Below are 19,484 nucleotides of genomic sequence, written 5' to 3'. Positions count from 1 at the left end.
TCTTGGCTGCTGTTTTACAACCTAATATTGTGATATATTTTACTTGTATATGGTATTCTTGAGAGATCTAAGTTTTTTTTTTTTAAGATTTTATTTATTCATGATAGGCAGAGATACAGGCAGAGGGAGAAGCAGGCTCCACTCAGGGAGCCTGATGTGGGACTTGATCCTGGGTCTCCAGGATCATGCCCTGGGCCAAAGGCAGGCGCTAAACCGCTGAGCCACCCAGGGATCTGAGATCTTAGTTTTTTATGACTTAACTGCATAATATTATTTCTAAGTTATATTTACTGCTCATGGATGCTTTTTTTGAGAACATAGGGTGGTGGTTTTAGAAGATATCTCAAATGGTAGCTTGGGGAAATAAAATAACGAGTAGAAGATAATGAACTGTAGGAAGAAGTTAGGTCCTTGCATTCTTGTTAAGGGAAATATCTGTTCTGAAAGATGAAGCCAAGCTATTTTTCTGGAGATAGCCATTATTAATGGACACAGAATCATAAACCATATAAATGACTAAGTAAATGAATAGTCTTAAAATAGAAAAAATATATATATTGGCCATATACCCAACAGCATCATACCAACGATGTTTGATTTCTTTAAATGGGATTAAAGTCTCTGAAACTGATGACAGATTAGGACTTTCCAAATTCCCAACTCTGGGTCAGTTTCACTGGCAACCTCCTACAGTGGGGTTAAGCTTCAGAGGCCCCCCATTTATTTGTGTCCACAAGCAAGTTCTCACTACCAACTGCATTCTGGATTGGGAGCATGCCTGGCTAGTACCAGTGAGGGCTACTCGGTTGATGAATTAGCATGTCAGGGTGTCCAAAACTTGAGCAACCTTGTCCTGTAGGCTTGGTACCTCAAAAAGGCTGAAGACTTTTTATAGCTCTGAAACAGAGCTACACCTTGAAATGGCTAAATTCCCACTTTTTTTACCCACAGCACATGGGAATTTTGGTGAATAATTGTTTAATTGTGTTTTAGTTATGGAAAAGGAATGTAAGAGGAAAAGTGAGACATGACTTCTGTGGCAAATGTGCTACTAGCCAGATGGCAAATTGTAATTGCCATGATGGCCATCAGCTTAGATTTTCTGGGACTATCCCAACTTCTCAAATACTCTCTCCTGTGTATCTTGATTTTTTTTTTTTTTAATTAGAAAAACAACTTATGTAAGCCACCTACCTACCTACCTGTCCTCTCTCCCTGTAACCCTCACCTTCCCTCCCACAATATGGATTAACTGTCCTTACTCCTGTCCATGGCCATCCCTCCAGGTAGGTTCCTGATTCCAGCCCCTTTCCTCAGCTCAGGAGACTGTTTTAGAAATTCCTGTAGCATCACTTTCCCTTTCTACTGGATCATTCTGATGAGTACACAAACTTGTTATTTTTCCCCTTAAAGGGGGGGGGGGAACCACTCAAAAATCCTCTTTCCTTCTCACCTGTGCCCCTCCAGTCACTGCTTCATTTCTGTTCTCCCCTTCATAGCAAAACTAGTTGAGAGTTGAATGGCTCACAAGCGGGGGCTGGGGACAGAGGGCAGAGGAGAATCTCAAGCAAACTCCCCATTGAGCATGGAGCCCTACTTGGGGCTCAGTCTCACAACCTTGACATCTGAGCCAAAACCAAGAGTCAAACAGTTAACTGACTGAGCCACCCAGGCGCCCCAGCATTTGACTTCTTGAAATGACCCTCTCCCTTGGCCTTCAGAACCCGCCCCTTCCCTGGTTAGCCTTTCTCAGTCTCCTTTTCTGGTTTCTCCACATCCTGAAGATCTAATGTGCTACCTCTGAGGGTGGATGGGTGGGGGAAAAAGGAGATGTATGAGGTGGTTTAGTGATTTGGGAGCATAAATTGTGGTGTATGACACTAGAAGGTGGAAAGAATGCTTATTGTAGCTTCACCTAGCAGAAATGTTCTCAGAAAAATGTCAAGCAGAAGTGGCAATAACATAATTTTGTGTCTTAAAAAAGTCATTTTATATGTTGAAGTTTTGTAATAAACTGTAGGTTACTGTAGATAGTCAATTTGAAATAAAAAAGTTAGAATGGGGAATCCCTGGGTGGCTCAGCGGTTTAGCTCTTGCCTTCAGCCCAGGGCGTGATCCTGGAGTACCGGGATCGAGTCCCATGTCAGACTGCCTGCATGGAGCCTGCTTCTCCCTCTGCCTGTGTCTCTGCCCCTCTCTCTGTGTCTCTCATGAATAAATAAATAAAATCTTTAAAAAAAAAAACAAAAAGAAAGAATGTTTTCAGCTCTACTTAGCTAATGTTTAGGTAAATATTTAAAAAAAATAAAGATATGCATAATAAAGCAATTAACTTATCAGAATGGGGTAATCACAAATTTTTTTCCTACTCATGAATCTATGCACTTAATTCAGAGATGTTTTAGAAGCATTTTTGGAGATGTGGGGAACATTCGTCCTAGACCCATTTAGGCATGGATATAGTATTTTATACTGTTTGTTAACCTCAAAATGCTTTAACATTATCTTCCCTAGATTTGGCACCAAATGATTTTGTTGTTTAAAAAGTTCACAAATGAATAAAAGAAACTGTCTTCAAAGGATAAAGTAAGGCTATAAAAGGAAATACCAAAAGTTCTGAAGGCAGTTTCAAAATTGGAATTTCAAAAATCATTTTGAGCAGTGGTAGCTTTAATGAGTGGTTCTAACTCTCCAAGTAATTTTCTTTGGAAAGAACATTCCTTGTTTTTGTGTTTTGGATTGTGATGATAAAAAATTGTAAGGGTGATTATTTTATAATCCATGTCTTGAGGATCTAGAATCTGGCATGTAACTCTGTAGTAGTTTTTAAATCCTTTCACTCTTTTGGAAGAAACAGATAAATTGTATTTCATAGGTGGTTATGGAGCTACGGCTTTAAATATGAAACGTGATCCTTTACATATTAAAACCAAAGGAGAAGAATTTCCCCTGACTCTGGGTCGAGATGTGTCTGGTGTGGTGATGGAATGTGGACTTGATGTGAGGTACTTCAAGCCGGGAGATGAGGTGAGTTATGCAATGCCACTACTCCTTTTTTCTAAATATGCAAGTTTCATTTTGCTTCTTTTGGAAATATACCTGTATCCTTGACTTTTTTTTCCCCCCCCATCTTTTCAACAAGTATATTAAACTTTGGCTAGAACTCTCATTTTCTTGGTTCTGTTTTTACATTTTTCACAAACAATTCCTAAATAACTTGACTGTACTTAAACTTTATAAATCTAGTACTAAAGAATTGCAAAGCTTTAAAATATGTAGGATTGGGACTTTTTTTTTTCTTGCAGAAGTCTTTAAATGACAATTTCTACCTTATGGGTTAGATGGTTTTAAAATAGCTAGTTGGGTATAATCACCTGTCACTTGTCACTTTGAACTTTTATATCAAGAAAGTAAAGTGAGCTCATAATAATAGCTAACACTATTCTAGTTGCTTTTCATAAAATAACACATTTAATTCTTATGAGGTAAGTACAGTTAGGCACAGTTTACAAGATGAGGAGGCTAATCTATAAAGAGGTCCCACCGTTAGTACTAGAGCCAGGATTCAAGCCCCAAGAGACTGTGCTCTTACTGGTACTCTAAGCAGTCCATAAATACAGTAGGATTTAGTAGCATCTACTTCCAGTGTGGTTTGACTTGATAAATCCAGAGTCATACTAAGTACCATTTTTACATTATGTGAAAATAACTCTTTTACTTGGTGTATTGCTGACTTGTGCTTTTTCACAGGGTGGGGTCTGTAACGGGAAAGCCCTCATGCTGTGCTTTGGTCAGAAAATATGTTTCTAATGAAGTTGTGTGTTTCAGGTCTGGGCTGCAGTTCCTCCCTGGAAACAAGGCACCCTGTCAGAGTTCGTTGTAGTCAATGGGAATGAGGTAACTCACCAACTCCATGCTGAAATGCCATTAGAAAGGATAAACAAAGACTGACAAATATCTCTGAAATAACTGGTTGCTTTTCACATCGGGTTTGTGTTTTATGGGTAGTTTTGAAAGAGCTAAGAAGGAGAATAGGAACTTTTGAAAGAGTAAAAAAGTATTTGATGTCCTTTAGTTACACTGCCTGCCAAAGCGGTTCTTTGTCTCTTGGAGCAGGGATTTGGAGTGAGATCTAGAAACCCTGCTGTGTTTCTCAGTTTTACCCAGAAGAAGCAGTTGAAACCAAATATACTAAATGGAGCATACTGGTTAATCATCAACAGAAGCATGAGAGTATCAAGCTGTTTCAAATAACTTTAGAAACAGTCTAATCAAATACAGTCAGGTGGCCTGACAATTTGAATAGAGAGAAAGGGGTTAACATTGAGGAAATTGGCTACAGAAGGGAGGGCAGGAAGGGAAAAAGGGGTATTACTGAGATTAGAGAAAGTCTGGAAAGATTATCTTCCACTAAATGGGCGTAAAGGAAGCAGCTGATCTCAAAAACAAATTAGAATGTGTTTATGAGGGCTCAAGGTTTATTTGGATTTATTTCTGGGTATAGTCAGAACTAATGGGATTATTGAATGTGGTCTCTTTATGAAGAATTAAGCAGCTTTATCTGATAATATAGCCTATAAAATATTACTGAACCTCTGTGAGGCAGGTTGAATCATTAGTAGGATATTCCTTCGGGATAATCCTGCAGTAGGGTATGCAGTAAACCCTGAACGTGGTGGAATGTTACAGACTTATCTATGAAAGTAGTTGGATTCCTATGCAGATAAATATATTTAATTGTGTATAGGTTTGTGGGTCATTGCTTATTTGTAAACTGTTGTCTTCAAATTTAGGTCTCTCTCAAGCCCAAATCACTCACTCATACTCAAGCTGCCTCTTTGCCATATGTGGCTCTCACAGCCTGGTCTGCCATAAACAAGGTTGGTGGCCTGAATGACAAGAACTGTACAGGAAAACGGTAAGTATCAACTGTGGCATCTCCACCTCTCTTTTTTCCTTCTGTAAGGTATTTCTTTGCAGTTGGTTTATGAGAAGAATATTAAAACTCAGATCATTTGCATGAACAGGGTTGTGGTAACATTTAGAACAATCTCCAAAAAAACCTGTGTCAGCTTGATTTATTTATTTTTTTTTTTAAGATTTAATTCTATTTGAGACTGCAGGGACGGGGTGGGGCAGGGTCGGGGAGGGGCAGAGGGAGAGGGAAGACAATCTTCAAGCAGATTACACATTGAGTGGGCAGCCTGACTTGGGGCTTGATCTCACCAGCCAGAAATCATGAGCTGAGCAGAAATCAAGAGTTGGACACTCAACAAACTGAGCCACCCAGGTGCCCTGGGTTTGTACTTTCTTAACCTTATTGTGTTGATTCTTAGCCCAAGCAAATGGGAATTTTTAAATGGAAACATGTAGGTGAATTTCAGGAGTCTGAACTTTATAAAACAAAATTTTGTATGTGAATCTCTGCAAAGAAGATCCATAGCTGGGCAGCCCTGATGGCTCAGTGGTTTAGCGCCACCTTCAGCCCCGGGTATGATCCTGGAGACCTGGGATTGAGTCCCACGTCGGGCTCCCTGCGTGGAGCCTGCTTCTCCCTCTGCCTGTGTCTCTGTGTCTCTCTCTCTGTGTGTCTGTCTTGAATAAATAAATAAAATCTTTTTATTTTTTTAATTTATTTTTTTTAATACAATCTTTTTAAAAAAAGATCCATAGCTTTGGTTAGATTCTTAAAAGATTTAAGGATTACCTTTTTACCTTTTCTAAAGAATGATGTCAAAGTACTGGTGGGAGTTTTTTGTGTTTTTTTTTTTTCCCTACCTCTGCTAGGATTTGTTCTCTGACTTGCAAATTTCTCTGAAGACTAGATATAAAGAGACTGCCAAACACTGATGAATGTTCTTGAGTTCTCTTAGGCCTACTGCTTGGCATCCTTTGGGTCAATTCTTGTACTTCAAGGCCTTTACTGTTTTAGTTAGCAACAGCACAGTGAATAGAAATGTCTTAGGTGTACTTGAGTCCATATCCAGATTCTGCTGCTTTCTAGCTGGGTGGCCCACACTTCTCTGAGTTTTAATAAAGGAGATAACACAAGTAAAAGTAGTAGCACAGGTTGTGGCTCACGGAGGGCACTCAGTAAATGGTGGCTACTGTTATTAGCAGTGAGATTATATTCCTTGTATCTTAGAGAGTTGGTGTGATAGGGAAAACTGATTTTACTTTTTGGTGAGAAAACTAGGTACTAAGAACCATTTAATGATTGTGATAAAGGAGAGAAATCTGGAGGTCAGTTTTTTAATAAATTAAAATGAGTTTTTTGATTACTAAGGATTAGCACAGGTAAGATAACTACACTGTTGTGAAACCTTACACTTTACACTTAATGTGTTGGGTTATAAAGGCTTGGATTTAATGAAAGCTTAATAGCTGTATTTCTGAAAGCAGTGTGAAGATGATTCATCTAATGAGGTGCTACCCTTTATTGTAGAATTCAAAGCAAATATTTATTCTAAAGGTCAGCCCTGTTTATTTTTTTAAGCTTTTGAAGTTACCATTTAGGTCACCTACTTTGTTTAAATTAGTCTGGCCACATAGATTTTTCTAATGGTTTGTCTTCATTAATAGCCCTGTAAAATTCAGGGTTTTTAGACCTTTATTATTATTGTAGGCTCTGCATTGACATTGATGCTTTATTGTTTTGTTTTTTCCTTAAAAATATTACACTTTCCATGCTTGCATGTGACCGTACTTTGCTATGGTCAGAGAGCTCTCATTCCTTTTGCCAGTTCAGGGCTCCAGGCATGTTTGTTTTTAGTATCTAGAAGAAGCAATTTAGAAAACCACTCTAGCTGTCCTTTCTCAGGTACATGGATCTGTGCCCCTATTTTATTGTTGGCTTTGTGAGTAATTCCTTGGTACTGTGTTAGCTTCTGTTTAAGCAATGACAACTTGGATCTGGGGAAATAGAACCTGAGGTCCTACTCTCCACTCTGCTGCCGACTCATCAGGTGAGCCCTTTACATGCCATTTCTGGAGTCTTTGCAGTTTCCTCCAGGGTACTGAGTGGAAGACAATGTAGGTTGTTAGGGGAGCTTTGAGAAGTGGAGAATTTTATACTTTACTTTATATAGTGTATTGAGTTGATGTATTCATTGATTTAGCCACATATTAACCAAACTGGAGGGAAATTCATTATAAAGAGCTTCACTCACTCATATCCTGAATCTCCTGCATTCTCACCTGACCTGTAGGATGCCTTTGTTCCAATTAGCAGTGAGAACTTGGCCCGTGGTGCTAGGAAATCTGTTTACTGCGGTTATACATGGATGGTAATAATAGTTTAGATCTCCCAACTCCTTATTTGTGAGAATCAAATGAGAGATGTGAGTATCTTAAAATACTATAAAAAATAATTTTACATGAAGAAATTATGACTAAAGTGGGATTTTATTATATATAAACTCAGAGGTTGTAGTGTCCAAAGTGGCTTTTTCCAGTTTGACTATTCATAGTGAATGGTGGAGCATATTTTGGTTTCTCTAAGCCATAATTATTCTATTAACTGTTGACATTAAGACATGTTTTAGTCTGCAATAAAGCTGGTCAGTGTCTGTTAACAAGGGCTAATAGTCTGTTTTCCTAACTAGTTAATTAAACAAAAAGACACAAATACCCATCAAGCACTTTGGAAGATTTTACAGGATTTCTTTATAACAGTGTTTTGAAATTAAAACAGAACTTTCTAAAATGAGGGTTCAATGTGTTTACTTTTTCTTTTTGTTATATAATTGTATTTCTACAATAACTGAGCATGTTAACCAAGGTGATAGCTTAATACTGATGTAAAAAAAATACTGATGTCACATAATATATCATTTTTGCTCACACTTTGATATCACTAGAAACTGTCAGATGAAATGATTTTTTCTTAGTAGCCCATCCATAGTTTCTTCATGATTTATTAAGTTGGAAAACAGATAACCTGGGGCTCTCAAGATGATAGAAATGTTATAAAAAGCAGTTACGCCAGATATGTTTTGAAAGCGGTTTAGTCTGATGGTTATATTTATTGGTAGTGTCATGGTACATCTTGAATATTTCATGATCTACCTGAAATTCATCTTTTACTGGGAAAGTTGTACTTCACTCTGTTTGACAGAAGTATTAGAAAGTGTTAGAAATTGAACCATTCCTCTTCTACAAAATAAATTTCACTTTTAAATTGTATATCCTTGAAACTCAATGCAGTGAATTTAGAAATGCTGTTTGTTTGTTATTTGAGATTAGGCTTTATGACAGTAAAATTGTCATATAATTGTAATTTGGGTGTCTGATTAATTGTTAAAGAATTAGGCTCCAGCTTGAAACCATTGGGTTTACCCCACACCTCCACCCCGCCCAACCCCTGTGCTTAGACGGTAATTATAACACAGCTTCCTTCCTTCAGATGCCTTCACCCTGTTCTGTACCCCACCACCCACCTGTTTATCTGCACTCTGCTCCCACCACCTCTGTGGACCTCGGGGTTTCATTTGCACTTGACCGCGTGGTGTGGTTAGAGGGGTAAGAGGAAGAAGAAAGAAGCCCCTCAATTTGCTTGCAGGAAGAAACTCGCTTGGCTGGGAGGAAGAGGAGCGGGAGGGTGGAGGCTCTGGCCAGTGTGATGCAAATGAACCTTGTCTCTGCCTTGGGACCTATTTGTCTGGGGCCCCAGGAGGGCTCAGTTAAAGGAATAGCAGAAAACTTTGTTGGCACTTTGTGTTTTACCAGTGAGCTTTCTGGGGGGAGCTCTGAAGCCTTGTGCTCTGCAGGGCGGGCGCTGTAACTTAGCACCCAGCCCTGCCCACTTGCTGCAAGCTGCAGCTGCCCTTCCCCCCCAGGTCATAGCTGACTAAGTGGCCAACCACGTGACCTTTTTCAGTTCTTAGCATCTTACCTCTCTGAAGTATATGGCACTGCAGACCCCTTCCTTAAGACTCGTATTTTCCATGGTTTCAGGATACTAGACTCCTTTAGTTTTCCTGCCTTTTTGGCCATCTCTTGTAATCTTCAGAGGATCCTCTCTTTCTCCAGCCCTGAACTGTTGCCGTGGCCCCAGGGTCCACTCCGTCACGGCTCTCGGTCTCCCAGAGGTCTCTTAGCTGCTCCCAGCTTCTGTGCCTGTTCTGGTAGCTTGCAGATCTGTTTCTCACCCTAGCCTCTCTGCTGAGTTTCAGTTAGTAGCCCCCTTCGAGTTTTAAGCTCAACTGGTGCCAGACAAGATGGGCTGACCGCCACCCTGAGTCCTCTGGATTGCGAACATCCGCTAACTGGCACTCCCCTTAAGCCAAAACCAGATACTGTTTCCAAACTCTGCTCCCCCTCCACAGCACAACTCATTGTTGGTGTCACAGGAAATTTAGGATGGTTGTCAAACCAGGGAAAATGTCTTCCACGGTTCCTTTAACGTGGGGGCTCTAAGATCTCAAGGCATTTCAGGTTTTCTTATGCAGTGAATAGGCCTAAAATACGCATTTTAATCAACAGCCCTCCTTCACTAGTTTGTTGATGTCTTCCCAGTGGTGGTATCAAATGACAAAACTAATACAAGGTAATAATGCGTCTATCCTTGACTCAAGGGAAAAACAATGCACAGATTGTGGAGCACAGTGCCTCAAGCAGGGGAGCACTCTTCCTGAGGGATTTGGGCAAGAGTGAGTTTTATGGAGCATTAGAAGAGGCAGCACGGAAATGGCATGATTACCTAGGAGGTCAGTGATTTCCTTATAAGGCTAGCAGGGCCTGTTTGCTATGTTAAGGTAAGCTAGCCAAGCTGAGTTGGAGGGTTGTGATTGGTGTTAGATTTCCTTGACAGCGAGGCATTCTTTGTAGTGCGGACTGACTTGGGTTTAGATTTATGACGTGGGCCTGGCCACTGGGGTAGCCTCCATTTTGTGGGTCCTGTTATACGAATTAACTTAACTAGTGTGGCGTATTGTAAGTTTTTACAGGTCTCGTAATTGGAAGAATTTTCATGGACAAGCTTCTGGTTTTGTATATCTCAAACCTTGTTTAACCATTTTTCTCCTTTACTATTTGCATAATCTAGTGCTAGGAACCATGATACTTAGCCGTCTCACAATAAAACAATAATTTCCTGATGCCTTGTTGTGTCATTTTGGTGGGAAGTAGGAATATTCCTGGAAGGCAATCTTAAGCCAGGGTTGCCAGCAAGAACTTTACTCAAAGGACTATGAACCACATCAGTATTTTCCGCTAAACCCAAAGCAAATGTGTTTCCAAATCTGCTTCCCTTCAACCAAATCTGGTGTTACTTGTCATGAGAGGAAGCATAATGGAGGGTGTAGAAATGGAAAGAGACAGAAATTTTAACTGATTGTGGTTAATGGAGTCATTTTCCCTCTACCATTCTGAATTCTCTGCTGAGACTTCTGTAATAAAAGATTAACAAGAGAAAAACAGGAGTTTATTAACATGTATACCTCATGTACATGAGCTACCAGGAGAAAACAAGACACTCAAATGGGTAGCTTCCAATTCAGGCTAAAATACTGTCTTTAGCTAAAGACAGAGGAGAGGAACATGTAGGGGAGGCCAGTTGTGAAGAAGTTACCGGGAAAAGCAAGGTAAAATTTGTTATACAGATTTCAGTGGGTGCCTTTTCCAGTGATAATCCCTGGAGGTAACTTTAGAACCTTAACCTTTGTCTTTCATGATAGCCAGGAGAGGAGATGCACCTTTATAAATTTATGTCCTGCTTTTAGGCTGATAGAGGAAGGGGGCAGAGCTTTCTTATATCTGCTGCTTCTTAACTGCCTTCAGCTCAAAATAATCCTTATGCCGAAGTGGTATATTTTGGGGCGGCATATTTTGCCACCCTTCATTAGCATATCTTTTGCAAATTTTACAGAAATCTATGTCCACACAAATATTTTGCTGTGGCTTTTCTCAGGGCCTTGTGTAAGTTAAAGGGCTTGGATCTTAAACTTCATTGGCCGTGTAGGGAAGGAAATATGGTTTCCCCCTATTCTTCCAAGTTCTTGCCTGGAACCCCAGTAACAAAAGACCGATTAAAAAGGGAAAAGCACACAGATTTATCTAATGTAAGTTTTATGTGACCTGAGACCTTCATAACGAAATGAAGATCTGAAGAAGTGATTAAACCCGAGTGTTTTTTAGGCTAGTTTGATAAAGAGTGAAGAGTCTTTAAAAAAAAAAAAAAAAAGTGCTAGATTAGAAGGTATGAGCTGAGCATAGTTAACTGGGAAATTTAACAAGGCCTAGTCATTAAGATTCCTTGCTGTATCCTCTGTCTTGGAGATAAGGATGTCCCTGTCCTCCAGGTATAGGAGCACACTTCTCATATGAGGATCTTATGACCTGCCTCAGGGGAGAAGGTCAGGGAGTCCTTCCTATACATGCTGCTTCTCAACTGCCTTTACCTTAAAAGATTAAGTATGCCAAGGTGCCATGTTTTGAGGTGTGGTATCCTGAACCCCATCAGCTCCGTGGTAAATCTTTCTCTGCCTGTGTTCCTTTTGCCCCTTATCTATCCTAGGGTTGCCATCATAAACACTCCTTCCTCCTGTCCTCCTTTCTTCTCTCTGTTCTACAGCAGATTGAAGGAACTGGCGATTTGGTATGGTTCCCGCTGCCTGTCCTTTTAGGGAAATGCATTCCCAGTACTCCTGGTTAAAATTCTGAGTTTCATTTCCCACGGAATCATTGTTACACTGTGTATGAGGTTCTTGGTCCATTATGGGTTAACTAAACCTTAATAAATGGCTACCCTGGGCACTGAGCCAACATATATAAATAGCTTTGTTTTCATGGGAAAATGTGTTTAAAGTTCCAAACAACTAATTCACACATGAACTCTTCTGCAAATTGGGGGATGTCTACATGAATTACGGAGGCTTAGAAGGGGACACACCAATCCGGCTATCTCGGCCAAGTGTGGTTGATTTGTTTTGTAGTTCTATTCTACTTGTTCAGATTAAGTTTCTCACTTTAGGGAGTAAACTTAGCATGTTATATTTTACTCTCTTTCACCACCTCTCCCACCCCCCAGATTTTAAAGTAGTGTGAGAAATTAAAAAATGAAATTAGGTGTTTTCAGCATCATCCTTAGGTTTTAAAGACTATTTCTAAAGAGTTAGCCATATTTAACTCATCTTTCTTTTTGAGCCATTAGGACTTTAAATAGAGGGCACTCTAATCTTGAGATGTGGCTTTTTTCCTCCCACGAGTACGTGGTCTGGGGGGAATCCTGAAGGTTCTATACTTTTATGTTAGAAAGATGGGGAAAGCAAATATAAACCTTAAATAAGATTGAAAATGCCAACTTTTCCTTTTCACTGACTCCTAGGGTAATCATCATTTCACAGAAGATGAAAATGAGGCCTGCAGATTCGTTAGTGAGAGAGTTGGGACTAGAACCCAGGTCTCTAGATCCCCAGCCCTGGCATTCCACTTTTCTGGGGCTAGGCCAGGATATACAAATTTGAAAGATTATTCTTTACTTCTGGATCTCAGCCTATTTTGTAGTATGTTTCCTATATTTTTTTATTCACAAGGCAGTCGATGCCTTGCCTCTTAAGGCTGGAATACTGAAAATGTGATTGTAGAGGGACTTAGGTACCCAGATATGGGATTAAAAGTGACTTAGTCATGGAAAAGAAGCCACCGCTGACTTAGTACCTTAGTTTAGGCAGAATTGAGAGATTGGACAGTGACAGAGAAAATCAGATTGTAAGGCTTCAGAATGCATATGCAGTGTCAATTCGTACTTTCTCCCATATTTTTAATATCTGCCACAGTGTGAATCTCATGGCCTTCAAAAAGAGCTTCACATGTGAATTTAGGAAGTAAGGGAGGAACATGATTAAAAATCTTAGCAATTTTGAATTGTAGTACTTTTTCCAAATAGAGTATTTCCTGGGTACTTGTTCTATACAATAAGCAATATTCTTCACTCTAGCAAATAGACTTCTGCTTCAATGAAGCTTGAATATATACAGTGTGACCATTATAGCAAGCTGGGTAGAAAGCCTTTCCACTCTAGAGCACTTCAGTGGAGGGCCACTGGGGGTAAGCAACAGCAGCTATTTTCCCTTTGTGTCGGAAGTGCTTTGAAGAGTACAAGAATAGTTAGTTCAGCCACGGGACTTCAAACCACGGAGGACTAACCGACCTATTGCTGGCTTGAAAATTCATTTTGCCTGCTGTCCTTTTTGGGGGGACTTTCTTTGAAGAAAAGTGCGGGCTCTAGTTGAATCTGCACAAAACATGGAGCTTGCAGGACCTGAGAATGACGTGTCTCCAGGTCTTTACGAGCTGGCTGACTGTATGCTGTACTTCAATGGGCTTGCCCCTCGCCTGTTTTGCACTTGGGGCACCATCAAGTGGCAACATCAGGAACTGAAGCTGCCTCTGTAGAACCACTCCCTCTTCTGCCCAGTGCTGCTGTATGACATTTTTGCTTTATTATTTGGGGGAATAAGCCTGCTTTGGATCAAGAGTTATGGGGAAACGATGAACTGACAATAATGAGGTTGGAGATGTGTCTGGCAGTTGGATCCTTAAGCAGCCATTATATCCTTTTAATCCAGCCTTACCAGGGAGAAAAGTAGATATGAATTTCAGGCTTTTTTTCCACAAATAGCTAGGTGATTCCCTCACTTGAGGTAGTAGCAGTTATCTTGACTGCAGGATATGATGATTCAGATGATTTTTAAAGTCAGAAGACATCCACCATCTGCTATATCCAGGGTAATATGCCCAATGCTGGGCATAATGTGAGGTCTCTGCCCTCGAAGGCTTCCAGAATGGCTTGGGAAGCAAGTGTATGGTGAAAGTTAACAACGCGGCTAATGCCACATGGCATTGATTCCCAGTTTGGCACTCTTAGGGGTGTTGTGCAGGAAAGCTGGAGTTGGGCTTCAAGGGCAGGCAGTGAAGTTATCTGAGGTCTGAGCCATTGTGTACAGGACTTGGGCTGAGATGGAGAGTTCTGTTCAGGAAATGGCGAGAAGTCGAGTTGAGCTAAAGATTAGATTGTGAAGGATTTAAATGAGTGTTTGACTTGCTATGTTTCTGTAAATAGGAATGGGCCAGAGTGAAAGAGTAGAATATTTCATGGATAAATTAAATTTTTAAAGATTTTGTTTATTGGAGGAGGGTGTGGGGAGAGAGAGAGAAAGAGAGAAAGAAGGGGGGGGGAGCATGAATAGGGGAAGGGGCAAAGGCAGAGGGAGAAACAGATGCCCTGCTCAGCATGGAGCCCAGTGCAGCTCGGGTCCATGACCTGATGATGACAGACATTTAACTGACTGAGCCACCCAGGTGTCCCTGGAAGACTTAAGTTTTGGATATAGCTGTGAGGCAGTTTTCATGCTTCCTACCTCCACCTCCTCCACCCCCCATTTAGTAAGCACTTGAGCTATTACTGTATGAATTGAAGGATTTTCTTTTTATCTTTATTTTTAAAGGTTTTATTTGAGAGCAAGGGAGCACAAGCAGGAGGAGGGGCAGAGGGAGAAGCAGACTCCCCATTGAGAAGGGAGCCCAACATGGCATGATCCCAGGGCCTGGGATTACAACTTGTGCCAGAGGCAGAGGCTGTAACCTGCTGAGCCACTGAGGTGCCCCAAATCAAAGGATTTTAGAGGAGTTCATCTTTAAATTTTTCCCTCATTCTATGCAATTTACAATTCTTCAAAAATTAAAAGTAATTTTTCTGGAAGGAACACAATTTATAAGACCTGTTTTAATTAAATTTAGTGGTATTAATTTCAAAGGGAATAATAGCTGGCTCAGATTTTAGCAGTAACTTTTAAGATGTAAAGGGGTGACAAACCTTCTGTGATTTGGGTAAGGGAGAAAAACACAAAATGAAACTAGGGTTAAGATTGTAGACAAAATGCATGTCCTGAGGTTCTGTGCACTGGCTAGAGATAGGTGACAAAATCTTCTGCACTTTTCTAGTCGCCAAATTAAAGAGGGACCCACAAATTTGGTGAAACTGGAGCAGAGAGAGAGAGGAAGTCATTTTGGGCTGGGACCCAGATGGTGGGAACCCAGGACTGGCATGTTAAGGGTGGTAGGAGAGGCATGGAATCCAAACCCCCAAAATAGTAAAACGATGTAGGATGTTAAATGGTATAGTGGCAATAAAATGGAACATAAGGTAAGATGGAGAGTGCAGACAGGGTGAGGGAGAGAGCCTCGAGGATATTCGAGGAATAGCAAATCAGACAAAAGAAATCTCTGAAGAGTACTGCAGTGGAAGACTTGTCTGGCACATTCAGGAGCAGTAGGGAGGCCAGTGTAGCTAGAGTGGAGTGAGGTACAGAGTTGAGATGGGGGCAAAGAGAGAGGGAAGTGGGACCCACAACCAGCAGTTATGAAGTTTATAGTGACATAAATAGAAGCTCAGCTACTCCCAGCATGTAGGCTTTAGAAAAATGTTTTTCTGTGCATACTCATAAAATGAATGAAGAATTCTCTCAACAGTATCTCCTTAGCTATTGTGGTGTCAAACGCTTTTGATAACGTCCCTCATTCTAGGCTGGTAGCATAACACCAAAGTGCAGTTCAGTACAAATTATTTTTTAGGGACCTGAAACTGCAGTTCAAATAGGCAATTCTCTGGTGGTCTGGCTCTGTTCAATAAGGAAATGTAAGCATGTGTAAAGTAGTGATTCTTGACTAGTGATTCTCTTTTGGGTCACATATTTCTTTGGGAAAATTAGTCTGGATCCCTCTCCTCCCCAGTGCATGCCTATAGAATCACACCAAATTTTGCATGTTATTAGAATTAGTTCAAATTAGTTCACAATTTCAGAGGGTTCACACCTGTATGCGAACTCATCCATAAACTCCAAGCTGATTACCCTTGGTCTAGAGGAACAAGAAGGCTGCAGTAAGCATAGATAGAAAAACCTGGAGCCCAACATTATTTGTACTGAGAGGACAGATTCATCTGCTTTAACAGGAAGCCAAATTGAGGAAAAGATTGATTTCCATTTATGAAAGTAGATGCGCCTGTCGGGACAGGTTTGAACAAAAGACATTTATTCCACTTTGTCAGGAATGTGGTTGGGAATATGATTTTTCTTAGAGAGCTACTGAATCTACTGTAACACACTAAAAAGGATCCCAAAGCTCCGTCCTATAAAGAAAGCTATGGTAATTTTAGTCTGGAAAAATTGTGAGGCAGATGTTACCAAGAACCGTCTGAGTGACTTAAAAAAAAATGCAATATGTTGGTATTTTTGGTATTTGGTATTCTTGGTAAAGAGTTCATAGAATGTTTAAGCATTTATAGATTCTTGGAGAACTTAAAATCCTTGAGTAATCTTAGGAAGTGAATGATTATTTGCTTTTGGGATCATGTATCTTTGAACCACTTCATGGTGAAAACCTCTTGTTTATTTATCCAGTTACGTTAACTTAATATTTTCATTGATTGTGATTTCTTTTGCATTGCAGTGTTTTAATCTTGGGTGCTTCAGGCGGAGTTGGTACTTTTGCCATACAGGTAAGACAGTTTTTTTTAAAATCTAGGATTAGAAAGATGATTTCCATGAATTTATAAATTAACATATTATAAATTATTTTTTCCTAATAGTTGAGAGGAAGGTAGGCTCAGTAAATTCATCATAATTTCAGCTTGTTCTTCTTTTTTACTTATTTATTCATGAGTGATGCAGAGAGAAAGAGAGAGGCAGAGACACAGGCAGAGGGAGAAGCAGGCTCCATGCAGGGAGCCTGATACAGGACTTGATCCTGGGACCCCAGGGTCACAACCTGAGCCAAAGGCAGACGGTCAACCACTGAGCCACCTATGTGCTCCTCAGCTTGTTCTTCTAAGAAGAAATTTCCTAATGTGGAAGAAAGCATCAACTTTTCTAGGAGTTTAATATATGACTTAGTTTGTGGTTATCCTCTATAGCAACTATAGGAAAACTTTTAGGGAGGAAGCCTAGGGGTAGTGCAGGCAGATAGAAATTTGCAATTTGGTAGAAATGGATAAGTTGTTTCTAGAATGTATATAGACATGCAGTGGTCAAAATCCTATAAAGATGGCAGTATTCCCCCAAAGTGATCTACAGATTCAGTGCAATCCTATCAATGAGAACTGCCTGTTTTGCCTAAATGAACAAGCTGATCCTAAAATGCATATGGAATTGCAAGAGACCCGAATTGACCGTCTTTAAAAAGGACAAAGTTGGAGGATGCACATTTCTCAATCTTAAAACAATACAAAACTATAGTAACCAAAACAATATGATACTGGCATAAAGATAAACATACAGATCAGTGAAATAGAATTGAGCATCTAGAAATAAAACCATACACCTGTGGCCAATTGAATTTTGACTAGGAAGGCAAGACCACTAAACATGGAAAAGAGTAGTCTTTTTAATATAAGTAATGGTGCTGAAACAGCTAGATATCCACATGCAAAAGAATGAAGTTGGCCCCCTACTTCATATCATATGTGAAAACTAAATCACCCTGGGTAGAGCTAAAACTATTAAACTTTTAGAAGAAAAGAAGAGTAAATCTTCATGACTTTGGATTTGACAACAGAGTTTTAGGTATGACACCCAAAACACAAGCAACAGAAGTAAAACAACAACAACAAAAACCCGACAAATTGGACTTCTGAAAATTAATAGCTTTTGTACATCAAGAGACCCTGTTAAAAAAGGAAAAAGACAAAACACAGGGGGCAAATATTTGCAAATCAATTCTCTAATAAGGGTATAATATCCAGAAAATGTAAGAATTCTTAGAATTTAACAAAAGACAACCCAATTAAAAATTTACCCAAGGACATGAATAGACTTTTTTCCCCAGAGAAAATATACAAATGGATAATAAGCCCATGGAAAGATATCCAGCATCATTAGTTATTAGGGAAATGCAAATCAAAACCATGGTAAGAGATCACTTCACACCTACTAAAATGGCTATTTAAAAAAAGAAAACGGAGACACCTGGGTGGCTTAGGGGTTGAGCATCTGCGTTTGGCTTAGGCGTGATCCTGGAGTTCCAGGATTGAGTCCCACATCAGGCTTCCCACAGGGAGCCTGCTTCTCCCTCTGCCTGTGTTTCTGCTTCTCTCTCTGTGTCTCTCATTAATAAATAAATCTTTTTAAAAATAAAATCTAAAAAAAGCAAAAGAAAACGGAAAATAACAATGTTGACCAGAATGCAGAGAAACTGAATGTACTAGTGGGAATGTAAAATGCAGTCGCTATGGAAAACAACCTGGAAGTTCCTTAAAATGTTAAACCTAGGATTCCCATCTGACATGGCAATTCCATTCCTAGGTATATACCTGAGAGAAATGAAAATGCATGTTCAGGCAAAAATGGGTACACGGATGTTCATAGCAGCATCAGTATTCATGGTAGCCAAAGAGCAGAAGCAACCCTAATGTCTATTAACTGATGAATGAACAAAATGTGGTATATGCAAGAGTGATCTATTACTCAGCCATTAAAAAGAATGAAATTCTGAAGCGTGAATACAACATTGATAAACCTTCAAAACATTATGCTAAGTGAAAGAATCTGGACACAAAGGATCACATTGTAAGATTCCATTTATATCCTGTCCACAAGAAGCAAATCCATAGAGATAGAAAGCCAGGAGCTGGGGGCGAAAGGCAGGAGGAATGACTGCTTAATGGGCATGGGGTTTATTTTTGAGATGAGGAAAATGTTCTAGAATTAGACAGTGGTGATGGTCGCACACATTGTGAATGTATGTAATGAATTGTGTGCTTTTAAATTGCTTAAATTTTGAATTTTAAGATTTTTTTATTTTAAAGATTTTATTTATTTATTCATGAGAGACACAGAGAGAGGCAGAGACAGAGGCAGAGGGAGAAGCAGGCTCCATGCAGGGTGCCTGACATGGGACTCAATCCCGGGTCTCCAGGATCACGCCCTGGGCTGAAGGCGGCGCTAAACCGCTGAGCCACTCGGGCTGCCCTTGACTTCATTTTCATTCACCATTAGATACTGCTATGGTCTAAATGTTTGTATCCCTCAAGTTCATATGTTCAAGTCCTAATGCCCAGTGTGATGGTATTAGGAGGACGGCCTTTGGGAGATAACTAGCCATGAAGACAGATCCCTCATGAGTGACATTAATGCCCTTATGAAAGAGGTCCAGCAGAACTCCATAGCCCTTCCACCATATTGAGGACACAGAAGGCACTGGCTATGAATCAGGAAGAGCGCTCTCAACAGAATGTGACCATGCTGATGCCTTGATCTCAGACTTCCAGCCTCTAGAACTGTGAGAAACTCATTTCTGTTTATATACTGCCCAGTCTGGGGTATTTTGTTAGAACAGCCCAGACTTAGACACCCAGGGCCTAGTCCAGAGACAGAGCAAATGTCAGTTAATTAATAACTAGATGGAAGAAAAGAAAAGAAGGAGAGAGGGTGGAAGGAAAAGAGAAATACCATATCCTGCTGGTTAGAGTATGAATTAGTCCAAGCACG

General features: G+C 40.1%; 1 protein-coding gene across 4 annotated transcripts in view; it reads left to right on the top strand.

Annotated features, from left to right (window-relative positions):
* Positions 1 to 19,484, top strand: part of RTN4IP1 (reticulon 4 interacting protein 1) — a 45,593-nt gene that overhangs the window by 4,341 nt on the left and 21,768 nt on the right. For all 4 annotated transcript variants that reach the window (XM_038554849.1, XM_038554851.1, XM_038554852.1 and 1 more), the window contains exons 3-6: positions 2,876 to 3,027; positions 3,829 to 3,897; positions 4,794 to 4,918; positions 16,450 to 16,498. In XM_038554849.1, coding sequence (XP_038410777.1) covers positions 2,876 to 3,027; positions 3,829 to 3,897; positions 4,794 to 4,918; positions 16,450 to 16,498 — 395 coding nt within the window. The remainder of the gene's footprint in view (positions 1 to 2,875; positions 3,028 to 3,828; positions 3,898 to 4,793; positions 4,919 to 16,449; positions 16,499 to 19,484) is intronic.

The sequence above is a fragment of the Canis lupus genome, chromosome 12 (assembly GCF_011100685.1).
Source record: "Canis lupus familiaris isolate Mischka breed German Shepherd chromosome 12, alternate assembly UU_Cfam_GSD_1.0, whole genome shotgun sequence".
Taxonomy (NCBI): domain Eukaryota; kingdom Metazoa; phylum Chordata; class Mammalia; order Carnivora; family Canidae; genus Canis; species Canis lupus.
Note: the sequence above shows the minus strand (reverse complement) of the source record. Positions and strands in the feature narration are given on the sequence as shown.